Here is a 14254-nt window from a genome sequence, read left to right as displayed (position 1 = left end):
CTGTATATATAAAACTGCAGCTTCGTTGCTTTGAAACTGGTCAGCTTCTTGTAGTCAGGTTTTTTGCTGCCACACTAATCTGCAGATAAAAATAACTTTGGTTGCTGCTTCTGGCTCGCCACAAAAAAAAAGACATCAAGGAATTTATTTCTGGTATAGAGTTAAACTGCTTGTGTGTGGAGCTGTATAGCCATGCTATGCACCCTCAAGAAGGATCACAAGTGTATAATTTTACCAGATCATGCCCCTTAACTTCTCCTTAACTTTCACTTCAGAAGAGTCTCACAGAAAAGTCACTTACTCATCTGAGCAGTACAACATCAGGATGTAAAGGAAGTATAAAAGGGATCAGGACATTTATCTGATTTGTTTTCGTGTGTGTGTGTGTGTGTGTGTTACCTGTGCAGTGCAGCATGTGTCAAATAAACAAACATACAACCCGATGGACAAATGAATGAGTTTAAGGACGTATGTGGGGTTATGAACAAACAGCTCAAGTCTAAAGCAGAATGTTTGGCACAAAGTCGGGACTCTGTGAGTGAAGTGAGGCAACAAAGTCCTTCATCCCATCTTTATCTTTCCCCTTTGTCTTTGTCTTCATCCAATTCTTGAGAGAAGTAGGCAGATGAACTGTGTTGAGTGAAGAGGCACACACACACACACACACACACACACAGGGAGCTGTGCGTATGCCTCCTTCTGAATGACTGTGTGTGAGAGGAGTGTGTGTGTGTGTGTGAGAGAGAGAGAGACAGTGAGTGAGTGAGTGAGTGAGTGAGTGAGTGAGTGAGTGAGAGACTTGCCTGGGCCGCGGTGCGTGCAGGTCAGAGGGGCATGGATGATTGGAGGAGGACAGTGACTTGTGGTGACGGGGGCGCGAGGAAGAGGAGGAGGAGGAGGAGAGCACAGCAGCGGCAGAGGCAGTGGAGGCGCGGGAGCCCGGAGTGTTTAGGCTGAGGGTGGGTGGAGGGGGGAGACAGGAGGAGTGCCCCGCCCGACACACACACACAAACAAACACACACAAATATATACATACAGATATGTATATGTATAGATACATATACATGCAGACACACACATGTGACCCAAAAGAAACACACACACACACACACACACACACACACCGGGCAGGGTTTTTTTGAAGGTGGGTGGGTAGGGAGGTGAAGTGGAGCATGGTTAGAAGCGGCACTTCTCAAACTCAGTAAGGGAGGGGGGAGGGGGGAGGAGGAGGAAGAGAGGAGCAGAGAGAAAACAAAGACAGGAGGAAGACAAGAGGAAGTGGAGACAAAGAGAGGGAGAAAACGCACAGAGAACAGACAAACACAAATACGGACGGAGACAGAGAGGAAAAGGCCTGTCTGTCTGTCTGTCTGTCTGTCTGTCTGTCTGTTCACACACACCATCCCAGTTTATAAGACACATCATCTAAACTCTATCTGGAGCTAAATAACAACGTCTCTTATCTGGTGTACAAAAGACTCCAAAGCTCTGCACATTGCTGTCAACTCTAACTTGGTTTTATCTGCACACACACACACACACACACACACACACACACACACACACACACACACACACACACACACACACACACACACACACACACACACACACACACACACACACACACACACACACACACACACACACACACACACACACACACACACACACACACACACACACACACACACACACACACACACACACACACAGAGAAATACAGTAAGAGACAGGAGAGAGTGGTACCACAGGGAGACAGACAACCAGCTGAAGAGAAAACAGTGGATTGAGCAGAGAAAGAGTGTGTGTGACATTTACAGAGGTCAACCAACCAGCTGCCACTTACACAGAAAACAATCACATAGTTGAGTGAGAGGAACACACACACACACATCTACATTTTCTGACAGGGATTAGTTTGGCGAGTGATAGAAAAAGGAACAGCATTCACTGGACAACAAAGTGTGTGTGGCAAGAGTTTGAGCATGTGCGATATGTGTGTGTGTGTGTGTGTGTGTGTGTGTGTGTGTGTGTGTGTGTGTGTGTGTAGTCTTGTGTGCAGCTTGTGTGTGTGAATGCAGATATGTTTGTGTGTATGTGTAAGCCTATTAGGAGGCGAGCCTGGGGAGCATATATTGGGCCACTAACAGTTAATATTCCATCACAAGTCTTCCTAATCCCCTTAGAGGGAGAGAGAGAGGGAGGAAAAAGAAATGAGAACACAGATTAATAAAAAAGCAAGAGAGAGAAAAGTGTGGAAAAGGCGCCAAGAAACTGGGAGTGACTTAAGATCTCACAGGAGGACAGGAGAAGGGAAACCAAAGGAACACAAAACACAACAAGTTAAAGACAGAAAGAAGTGAGGAAGAGGGGGAGGGGAGGGGAGGGGGTACAAGTATACAAGCCCACATTTCAAAGCATTAATGATGACAAAATAAAGACACTTTACAAATTAAAGCAGATGACAACTGTAAGTGAGTAGAGATGACCCCTTGCTAAATAAAGGCCCACAGTCCTGTAGGAGCTCTGCTGTCTCACATGAGCCCATCGTCCCCTCACAGCGCGTTGACCCACACACAACTCAATAGAGAACATGAGAGGCACCAATACCCCCACACACAACTTTAGGGCCTGATTAAATGGAGCTCCTGGGGCGGCACTGTGAGGGGAAGAGGTGGCTCATTTTAGACCCACACATTAACAAATGGAGCAATAGTGACCACGAACGCTGCATCGTAGGATTATGTTTGGCGGTTTGTGGTTAATGCTGATGGAAAGGCACATGAAGCACACGGCTGGCTGAAGCACAGGTGAAACGGACGCATTCATACCACCCCCAGCTCACTGCAATGACAGCTAGGATGATGCATGAATGTGTGGCATTAAAAGTAGAAAAGTCCAAAAACCATGGCAACACAGGCAACTCCAAAATGAGGTCCACAGCTGTTTAACCATACTGGAGTTGTTTGATCGGTTTAAAGATGAGAGAAATTCTGCTTACGGCGGAGAAATGGGGGAAACGGGACGCAATGTATTTACGCCAGAGAAGAATTCAAGAATATTGAACTGCTTATGTCCAAGTGTTGTGGCCTGTGGACATTTTATTCAAGGAAATCATATTGAATCACACCGCTCTAAGAGGTGAGCAACATGTCTGAAATTGCTGTGTGAATATGTGTTATGTGGAATCTGTGTGTGTGTGTGTGTGTGGTCATCAAGCCCTATAGCTGCTACAACTGGCAGAGATCCTTCAGACAGCTTAGGTAACTGGGAATCTGATGGAGTTTGGGCCTAAATTTCCAGGAGAGTGTGACTTTCTTGCCGAGGAAAGTTCACCCTACCCCAAGGGAAGACTGCGGGCCTTTCCGGGCCAGCTGGCAGAACTCTAGGGGAGTAACAGCCAAGGCCTGAGATTGGGTCACTGAGGCAGCTGTGGATCTGCTTCATTCACAAACTGTGACTGCGGGCGCGTTTGCTTCGTAGTGACGACTGAAAAAAAATACTGGATCCAACAATAAGTCGTCTGTGTTTTGCTTGCCTGTGTCGTTCAGAGAGCACTCTTTGTGTATGTGTGCGTACCTGTCTTTGCCGTTCTGGATACCCTGACCTAGTGTGGCTCTCTCGGTCAGAGGAGAATTCCTACTGCGACCCGTACTGGTGGACAGGATGCTATTCTGTATGGGAAGAGTAAAATGAAGAGACGCATTTAAGTCAGTAATTACAATTGCAGCTATAGTTTAAGGCGACGAGAGAGGGCGGGGGAGCGAGCGAGAAAGAGAAAGAGAAAAAGAAAGGGAGATAATGTGTTGAAAATGTTGTGCTTAAAACATATGTACAGTAACAGAGTGGCCGTTTGGGCTCACAGTAGAGGGCGTGGCACTCCTCTTGCGGTCGGAGGACACAAGCGGGCTGGCTGGCACCTTGGTAGTTGAGCTGCCTGATGAACCTTTCCTCCCAGAGTCCTCAGCTGTACTGCGGTTGTCCGCTTGACCGCCCCTCTTTGAGTAGGAGGAGCCTAGAGCGAGAGAGAGAAAATGAGGGAGATCAGTCCATGTGCTCAACCTCTTGACTCCTCAGTCTTGTCCCTTTATCACCTCCCACTCATTTGTCATTTTTGCTGTCATCTCTTTGTTCTAACAGAAATCAATCTGCACCCATCCTCCACCCTTAAATCTATCTACAACATTCACTCCACCCTCTCACCCTTGTTCAGTTTCCCTCTCCTCATCATCCTTCTATTGTTATTCATTGATTTCATTTTCCCCTTAAACCTCATCTCTTCCTTCCATGTTTGTCTCTGATCACCCTTTGCAACAAAACCCTAATTTACCACTCCTTAAGCGTTCTGTCTCTCTCTTCAGACCCACTCAATCTCACCTTGGTCGTTGGTTCTGCGGTTCTGAGGCTTCTGGTTGGACGACACACTGCGCTGTACCTTGAAAAAACAAGGACACAAAAGTCAGTAAGAGTTATGCTTGTGATGTGAGTCTTTAACGGAATGTAGACAAGCTAGCATGAGAGGATCGTATTTATAGAGCTACCAATTAACACTAGCACCTTCCACACAATGACTCATTCCACCTAAGGTAGTAGCTGCTATCATTCACACAGATTTATACAGGAAAACCCTGTAGTGTGTTCACACACACACGATATCACAGTTCAGGTGTCAGTGCTGCGTGGGACCAGTGGAAAGTTAGAAAGTGGCATCACAACAGATCGAGACTCTGGTTGCTTATTATGCAGTTTTGCATTGAAAGTGCAAAACTCATGATAAAACTTTCATAGGTATAGGTGAGAAATCCTTTATGCAAATGAGTAGGATGTCTCTGATTGTGATGTAATGTTAGTGAACAAAGCTAGTTAGCCTGCGGGGAGTGAACTAAGAAAGAAGAGGGATCTGAGTCTTGTCATGTCTGAAACATTATGCACAATCTGCATTAGGTTTCAGAAAGGTTTTTCTTCCTTCATTGTACCTTGTGTGGCGGGGAGGCGGCGTTTATGTTGCTTACATCACTTCCTGGTCGAGGCTTGAGACATATTTCATCCAGCTAAGGGGAAAAGAGCAAAGATCTAAACGTGGTTCTGACAGATGGATAAAAACACACACACACACCTAAAAATAGTGCTTTTGACAATGTACTACAAGCGTTTTAGTTTTACTGCATACTTCAAATATAGAGATGACAGCAGCTTGGCATCATTAATGGATAATTAACAGCAATAGGAACAAAAAATCAATACTGCTGTGATGCTGTGATGCTGCACAGCGTGATATTTGGTGGGTAAATTAGAAATGTGGGCTTTTTAAGAGCTGTTTAGTGCTGATATGTGAGAAGGGGGGAGAGATAAGAAATGTACCTCGGAATTCCTGTAGTCCAGTAGCAGGTACGTAGCCATCACATCGTTGTACTTCTGGTTCACCAGTGAGTCCTGGATTTCCTCCTGAGAGAATCCCATCTGCACCATCATATCTACATACACACAGTAAGGGGATGTTTCTGGGAACATAGGTTTTATTTTCAATATTTACATTTATACTTCATATTTAAATACAAAGGCCACGTGTCTATTTGTGTGTAAATGTGTATGCCAGTCAAGAAGGGAGGAAATGTATGGTCTGTGTGTTTGCCCACCTGACCGCCTAGGATCCTTGTAATCTGGCTGGGGCTCAATGTAGGGTTTGAGTTCCTCCTCCTCATGACCCACATTCATCCACCGGTCCCTCATGATCTGCTGCTGGGACCAAGCCAAACAAATAGATGGGAAGGAGAGGAGAATGAGATGAAATGACACGAGTGGTTACAAAAACAAAAAAAGAGGAGAGGAAACGTTAAGGAAGGTAGCAAGATGAGAAGAGAGCAGAGGAAACAAAACATGAAGCAATTAGGAAGAGGCACAGATGAGAAAAGACAACATTAACTAAACGGTTCAACATAATGCAGGCATACACACACAGGAAGACCCCAGCAGACGTATTAGGAGTACTGGTGTAAAGGATAAATAAACATCTTGTGCACGTGTAAATGAAACAAAACACAGAACTGAATTCTGGCAATGAAGATTGAGTTTTTCCACACCGCCTTTCCCCCCGATTTTATAGTGCCTCTGTGTCATTCAACAGGTCAAGAAGCACCAGGATAAACAAAGATCAATCTAAAATGTTTATGAGCATCTAGTTAACCCAAATGTCAAGAGTCATTCAGCGCGACACTCCACAGTCAGCTGGGACTCAGAGCCTTGTGTTTACATACATGGAAGTAATAGCTCTCATTTAAACACCAGTACTTCTAAGGCAAACCAATTTAGAAACTCATACTGTACGTCCCAAATTAACAAGCATTTACTATTCTGTTGGAAAGCACTTCACACTTCAGCAGCAAACTCACATGTAGATGGAGAACCCAGCCGGGTACAGACAACTACGTGTGCTTCTCCCACCATTATAGTGATAGATATAATGTTAATATTACAGTCAAATGTTACAATACTGAGGGAAGACAATGCTTCAAAGGTCATTTCAAGGCGTCTGCAAGTGTGTTTGTACCTCAAGGCTTCCTCTCTTAGAGGGGTTCAGGATGAGGAACTTCTTGAGCAGATTCTCGCAGTCAGTGGACATATAGAAAGGAATCCTGTATTTACCACGCAGGACTCGCTCTCTCAGTTCCTGTAGATGTGTCATAAAAAGGTAAATGTGTTTGAAAATGTCTGAGCGAGCCACAGTTTAATGCATTCTTGTATCTTTATCAAAAAATTACTATAAAGAAGCTGTAGGCAGAAGACAGATAGATACTGAAGCCACTACGGGCCAACAGAAAGTGACACACGCTTCCTGACCTTGAGATTTTGTCCGTCAAAGGGCAGGGAGCCGCTGACCAGTGTGTAGAGGATCACACCCAGGCTCCACACGTCCACCTCAGGTCCGTCGTACTTCTTGCCCTGGAAAAGCTCTGGGGCAGCGTAGGGTGGAGAGCCACAGAATGTGTCCAGCTTGTTCCCCAGAGTAAACTCATTACTGAAGCCAAAGTCAGCTATCTTGATGTTCATGTCTGCATCCAGCAGCAGGTTCTCCGCCTGGAGACAGAGTGATAGAAAGGTGGAGACACAAAGACAAGAATAAACGTCACAGGAAGAAAGATGTGAAGATGGCAGCACAAGGAGGAGGAAGAAGCAAATGGGTCGAGACGGAGAGAGAAAGCAAATCTGATTTCATTGTATTAATCTTCATATCAAAACTACTTTACTTCCTCCGGAGCTACATGCTTACACACTCTCTCCAGCTTCTCCTGATTCTGCAATGGTGGAATTCAATGCAAATTCAATGAAACAGATTCTTATCCATTTTATCGCATAGATCTCACACTTGGCGCTACTGTGAGGAAGACCAGGAGAGTGAAGTGCTCTGTGTCAATACAACAAAAACATGCAAATAAGGTTCTTTGAAAGACTACACTGAGGCAAAAACAGAACCCTGACCTGCGGAGAGAGGCGTGTTCACAGAGTTGACCTGGGGCCTCTAAGCAGCTCACTATAGCTAATGTAGATACCACAGAATGTGTGTATGCGTATGAGTCTGTGTGTGTTTTCCTATGCCAAAACAGAACCAGTGAGTGAGGAGATTGGGGTTGCCTAGCAACAGGTGCACTCTTATTTTCTCTTGTTCAGAATGCATGCTTAGCTGCTGCAGTGTTTGTATGTGCATTATACACTGACATCATCGCTACATTCTGACCTAAGAGAGCAATCAATGCAGACAGACAGACACAGACACACACACACACACTCGCAGTAGGAAATTCCAGCAGAAGGAACACACTCCCCATTTGTGAAAGGAATTGACACAATTTGACAAAAACAATTCAGCCACTCGTGATTCACAGTGATTCACAGTCAAACATACAATAGAGAATTGTACATTGTTAAGTTATATACAACAGAAGAGGAGACGTCATATAAACCATGTCCCTGACATGTCAGTGCAAATGATTGCAAAGAAGCACTTCAGCTTCTCCAGCCTGGGACCCAAACACAGTAAAATGAGCTCTGTTGCAGTGAAGGAAGTAGGAGAGTTAAAGCCTGTGACAGCTTTCACATGCCAGCCCACAGAGCAGGTGTGAATAAGATCATGTGCACAGTATAATAATGAGCACCATCTGTCTGACAGTAAACTCTTACATCCAATACTGGCTGTTTTGTCAGTGAGCATTACCTAAAAGTGGAAAACAATTTGTGACCTTGGTCCTGAGACAATAATGAATGATGAGGAGAACTACGCCATAGAGATGAAAAGGCTGTGTACACTAACAGTAATCATCATAATGTTCACCTGCTGGCTGGGTAAGAGGCTTTGCAAATCCTGATAATGCTATGAAATAAAGTGACCCGGAAGCCCCGGCTCAGCGGGCACCGACTGTTTAAGTTTCAATGACAACTAATCTGAGGGACAAACAAAGAGGAAGACGGCCAAAGAGAGGACAATAGGGGTTACAATGAGACAAACATATAGAATTACAGGCACAAACTGTATGTGGTGTGTGTGTGATTGTGTTTAAGCCCCAGCCTGTGAACAAAAGAATATCATCTTTGTGATTGACCTCTTCCTGAGCAGCCAATCATCACAAGTATAAGTCTAATTATATGAAAATTAAAATGGATAGAGTAAGAGAGAGAGACTAGTTTGCAGCTGTGCTTTGACTCCCACTTGTGTTTGTGTGTGTTCTCACCTTGAGGTCTCTGTGTACTATACACTTCTGATGGCAATACTGCACCGCTGACACAATCTAGAGTCATAGAGAGGAGAAAGAGATATGGTGAGTAAAGGTGGAAGGACATTGAGTGAAAGGTATAGAGATTTCATCAGGAAGTCATCTTGAGCACGTGCTAGGCTAGGTGTAAGCTAGGCGTTGAATACTTCCCCAAACAACTACATTTTACATTTGCTACAAAAACAGCAAAAAATGCATTTGACCCCCCATGTTTCATCAATACAGACAACACATACATATACAATTTCACACAGCACAAAAGGATATAGATATTTTGCCTCACACACACACACACACACACACACACCTGTCTGAATTTGGCACGGGCCTCTTTCTCCTTCATCCTACCGTGGGCCACCAAGTAATCAAAAACCTCCCCTGGGAAAAGAAAATGGAAATGTAGGGTCAGAACCTGAAGCTGGTCTTCAAGGTTCAGCAGAGGAACAATGAGACGTTGAGCTAAATATTGACTTTACATAAACACAAATACTGCTATCCCCATCTACGGCTGATCATCTCTCAGGAGTCACACAGTTTTGTAACACTTAACACACAGGAGGAAGTTGGGAGTAAAATAAGCTTAATAATTTAATACAGAAGTATTTTGACAACTGCCATTTCTAGGGCCGGGGAACTATTTCAATGCAACGCACACAATGCCAACCCTCAGGGGAATGATTTCACAGTGACACGTACTTACCTCCACTAGCGTACTCCATTACCAGGTACAAAGTCTTCTCTGTTTCTATCACCTCAAAGAGCTTGACTGGAATAGGAGAGTGGATGGGAAAGACAGCACAGTGGAGGCGAAGGAACAGGAGGAGGATGGGTGAGAGTGAGGGTACGACATCCAGAGGGAGAAGCAAAGATGAGAGTTGAGCAAGAAGAAGCCACGAGTCATGAATAGTGAAAGCAAAAAAAAAGGGAGAAAACAAGAGATAAAAAGCAGAAGTGTTATTAGTATCCTTGTTCAGTTTAAGTGTCTGACCTTGAAGACACAAATATAGGCTGAATGAAGCTCACTGAATGACGACAAGACTGGAAAAGCACGTTTCACAGTCACTCACCAATGTTTGGGTGATTCAACATCTTCATGATCCTCACCTCCCGGAAGAGCTGAGAGAAGGAAGCCACACAGAGAGCCGTGTCAGTTATCCACTGTGGGTGTGGGTCGTTATGCCTGTCTGTCCACATTTACATCGCTTTCTAATTTGTCCATCCATACACCGCACATGTGAAGGTTGCTTTATGTAGCACTGGTCCAAGTCGGTACAATAATACTGCAATTTCTAGGCAGATACATTCACTCCCTGCAAAAAAACCACATGCATCTAAAAGCAAGAATAAAAATGTAATCTCCAATTTGTTGAAGCTCTGCAGCCACATGACATTTGTCCCAGGCATTCAGAGGAAACCAGTGGGGAAGAGAAAGGAAACCTGTGGCTTTACTCATTCAATTTGGAATTTGTCCATCTGATAAGAAAATTATAGCCTGACATGAAAATTGAAGAAACACTGGCCACTTTGCCAAATGATGCAGATTGTGATTCTGTAATATTTCTATTACATAATTAGAAAATACATTAACCGAAGTCACAGGGAGAGGTCCCGTTCTAGTCCCAGGGCAGTGTAAGCCTGTGTGTGTGTGTGTGTGTGTGTGTGTGTGTGTGTGTGTGTGTGTGTGTGTGTGTGTGTGTGTGTGTGTGTGTGTGTGTGTGTGTGTGCCATTTGTATTAGGATTATGAGGCGGTGACACTCTCTGTGTATCCTTTGCATTCTAATTAAGGATGTGTCTACTTGCATTTATCATTGAATTCATGTGTGGGGCCGTCAAGGTTTATGCTACATTTTCACATTTCCATACAGTGTGTGTGTGCATTTTGTGTCTGCAGATTTACAAGTGATCTTCGTGTGTGTGTTCAGGGTGCAAGCACACATGCTTTGTGAGTGTGCATGTAAGTGGACAGACCCCACCCTACCACCATCAAAGGAAGTAATTGCAGCTTGTTTCCTGTAATTAAAACTCTCCCTGAAAAGTAGACCACTTCAGTGAGAGAGAGAGAGAGAGAGAGAGACGGAGAGAGAGAGAGAGGCGGAGGGAGGGAGAGAGAGAGGCAGAGAGAGAGAGGGAGGGAGGGAGAGAGAGACAGAGAGAGGGAGAGAGCGAGAGAAACAGAGAGAGGGAGGGAGGAAGAGACAGAAAGAGAGAGAGAGAGAGAGAGTGAGAGGGAGGGAGGGAGGGAGAGAGCACAAGCAAGAGAGAGAGACTCACCTTCTGCAAACTGGAGGAGTTGAGCTGTGTCTTATCAATAATTTTTACAGCCACCTGGGGGAAAAATAGCCACATATTAATTTATCATCACACATTTATTAATTTCATTTGCTGCAACTGGCTCAAAGGTGTTCATGGTCACCAGTGTGATATCAGCACACGCCTTCACACTAGTATGTTATTGACATCACATGTGCTAACAATAACGCAGTCTGAGCAGTATGGAGTGACAAACATGAGATCACACCGGGTGAGAAGTTACACAACAGGGGAGAATTCGGTGAGAACAGGTCATAATCCAAGAGTGGTCAACGGGAAGAGAGGCAGAAAGTGAGAGAAACACAGAGGAGAGAGGCACAGCTAAACAATTACAAAAATAAACAGCCAGATGGCCGAGACACGGCAATATTCAGAGAGAGAAATGAGAACAAAGGAAAAAAGATTCAGTTTAAGACAAAGACGGGGAAATAAAGACTGATCTCTTCAGAAGGACAAAGGCCCTTTCTGTTCTTCACATTTGACTCCTTCCTTTTACTCCTCTTTCAGCTTGTACTCATCTGTCCTTCATGCCCTCTGACTCTCCCTTGTTTCTTGGTGTGCGTGTTTGCCAACGAGTCACGTGGAGTGTTATCAGTGTGTGAGGCACAGAACTGTCACACATTGACAGAACTTTTCCTACCCCTTTCACTCACAGACCAACAGTTGACTTGACTAGGGCCCAGCAAGGGCTCACAGTAGACACAGGCTACTAAAGCCCCATTCACACATGCAGAATCTGCCAGCATAATGTTGGTTTGGTTCCAGCATGGGGTCATGTGTGAATGAGCACATCGCTGATATGCTGGGATATTCTGACCCAGCTTTATTCCAGCTCAAGACCAAGTAACAATGGTGAGATGATGCTGGCATCGGTCTGTTGTGGATGAGCAAAGTGAATGTGACTGCATGCTTACGCCCCTCTGACAAAAGACGCCTTCACGTGGCGCGAGCAGACTGATCACAAGATTCTGCTGTTGACGTATTTGAATGGGTGACATGTCGGAAAATGTGGAGTTGTTGTTTGCAGCCATTAAATAAATAACGCCAAATAGTGGAAATAAGGGATCTCCTCTCAGTACTTACTGCTTGAATGCTGCGTTGTACTGCCATTTCTTTCAGCACCCTTCTTAATGTTTCGAATGTGGCATTCTGATTCAATCAGATTACGAAAAAAATAGTCTAAGACTAACGCACTGGACATAACAAGTCATGATTCTTTCTTGTTTGGCAGTTGGCATCCCATTACTGCCATCTACCCTGACTCTCCCTTGCCCTGTCTAACCTGGCATGTTTGAATAAGCACAAAAAGGTGGAGACAGCTTTATCCCAGCATGGATTTGCATGTGCGGATACTGAACACCACCAGCATTGATGAGCTATGTGTGAACCATTTGTAGTTTTAGTAATCACATAATGGAATTCACTGTAAGCCGGAGACATTTCAAGCTGACAACGGTGATCTGATCTCCTGTAGCAAATGGACACATAATGCACAATTCCCCCAACTAAGCCTGTATCATAGCAGGAGCCCTGTAGTAACAGTAGCAGACATAGCAACACAGTAAAGGTGCTTTGTAACAGTGGTCAACTTTGATTAGTAAATATCTAATGCTTTATTTTAACCCTTTTATATTTTATATTTGACTTTTATCTGGTGGTAAAAATACTTGTTCACTGAATATTGCGGTGTCCATCACTCACTTAAACGGTGAACAAAGTGGTCAGGCTCTCTGACAGCTGATCATTTCACATGACAGTCTCTCCACTTTATTTTTAAACTCAACAGTCAAAGAAATCCAAGTCTTGTCAATACCAAAATTATTTCACTTCAGATCTCATTTAATCTCCCCTAGCAACCCTCAGCATTGCTGAAACACCCATCAAACCAGTGACGAGTTAAATTGTCAATAGTGAAAGTGTAAAGTGAAAGGCACTTCTCCAGAGTGGCAACAGGTTCAGATTGTGAGCGACTCTGCTAAAGTACAATCAGACAACAGATTAAACCTTCAATACAATCTAGGGTGTGTGTGCATGCATGCCTACCTCCTTTCCGGTGAGGACATGTCGTGCCAGTTTAACCTTGGCGAAGTTGCCCTTGCCAATGGTTTTCAGTAACCGATAGTTACCAATGTGCGGCTGGTCATCTGTTGTGGTCGTAGCAACAGAGTTTCGACATCGTGGCATGCTGGAGCGGCCAGATGACAATTTGGAGTCCTAAGAAGAGAAGAGAGATTATTTTAAGCATAAAACAACAAAGATTGCTTGAAGGCAAAACACAAAAGTAAGGGACAGGGCAAAGAGATGAGAGTCGATTTGGAAAAAAAGGTTTTCATGTTTGAAAGTGCTCATTAGGTCTGTCCTGATTGATTTCTGTGGGGAGCTCAATGTTTAGTACAAATAATTCCAAAACATCAACAGAAAACACCATTCCAACTAGGGGTGGGGTGACGCGGCGACGTAAACCGACTACCCGACTATGAGAGACCGGAGAACAAGCTGCTCTATAATCTATAGATTAATCGACTAATCGGGAAAACGATTATGGTTAGGTGCATCCCTAATTTCAACACAGGTGGCTTCATACACTTTATGTTCACTGCAAGGCAAAATGAATGTCTGTCCCTCAAATATTCATTAATTCAAACTGTGACTTCTACGTTATCCATGTCACCAATACACGGGGAGCAGAGATCAAAGATGTATCGATGTAAAAAAAAAAAAGACAAATGGATAGAGTAGAGGATGTGTGAAGCATGTGTGTGCTTTAGAAAGAACCTTGCCCTGGTTAGTAATGGTGTTGGCACCAGATACCATGGGAACAAATCCTCAAAGCATTTATGTTTGTCTTGGAATCAAACAGTGAGGACATCTAATTACATTAAAGAAACCTGATTACAGATAACAACCAGCTTCTGATTGAAGTGATTATGTGTGTGTGTGTAAATGTGAAGTGTGACCTGTTTGTTTAATGTGAACACGAGCGCAATATGACAGAAGTAGAAATTCATAAAAGGGGCCAAAACTGCCACACATCCATGCCATAACTTCAAATCCTAATAGGCTTCAGCACAGAGACACAAGACGCTCGTCGGGTGAACTTACCCTATAATTACAACTACATTCAAATAAAGATTTAGGCCTTTTAGCTGCAGACACTACATCGATCAGGATCTT

At 44.1% G+C, this 14254-nt stretch overlaps 1 protein-coding gene across 14 annotated transcripts in view; it reads right to left on the bottom strand.

Moving 5' to 3' along the window:
* The window catches only part of mark2b (MAP/microtubule affinity-regulating kinase 2b), a 35615-nt gene that overhangs the window by 10239 nt on the left and 11122 nt on the right, over nt 1-14254 (bottom strand). For 6 of the 14 annotated variants that reach the window (XM_076170800.1, XM_076170808.1, XM_076170802.1 and 3 more), the window contains exons 2-16: nt 13124-13294; nt 11042-11095; nt 9837-9885; nt 9470-9535; nt 9077-9147; nt 8728-8784; nt 6842-7078; nt 6552-6671; nt 5641-5743; nt 5366-5505; nt 4981-5055; nt 4382-4439; nt 3868-4019; nt 3584-3678; nt 804-953 (exon numbers count right to left, since the gene is read on the bottom strand). In XM_076170800.1, the coding sequence (XP_076026915.1) occupies nt 804-953; nt 3584-3678; nt 3868-4019; nt 4382-4439; nt 4981-5055; nt 5366-5505; nt 5641-5743; nt 6552-6671; nt 6842-7078; nt 8728-8784; nt 9077-9147; nt 9470-9535; nt 9837-9885; nt 11042-11095; nt 13124-13294 (1598 nt within the window). The remainder of the gene's footprint in view (nt 1-803; nt 954-3583; nt 3679-3867; nt 4020-4381; nt 4440-4980; nt 5056-5365; nt 5506-5640; nt 5744-6551; nt 6672-6841; nt 7079-8727; nt 8785-9076; nt 9148-9469; nt 9536-9836; nt 9886-11041; nt 11096-13123; nt 13295-14254) is intronic. The other 8 variants (XM_076170806.1, XM_076170809.1, XM_076170810.1 and 5 more) reach the window with 7 other exon arrangements.

This window comes from Genypterus blacodes, unplaced genomic scaffold (genome assembly GCF_046128005.1).
Source record: "Genypterus blacodes isolate CSIRO-AG114 ecotype Tasmania unplaced genomic scaffold, CSIRO-AGI_Gbla_v1 ptg000232l_1, whole genome shotgun sequence".
NCBI classification, from domain to species: Eukaryota; Metazoa; Chordata; class Actinopteri; order Ophidiiformes; family Ophidiidae; genus Genypterus; species Genypterus blacodes.
The sequence above is the reverse complement of the archived record's forward strand: the minus strand, read 5'-3'. Positions and strand labels throughout refer to the sequence as shown.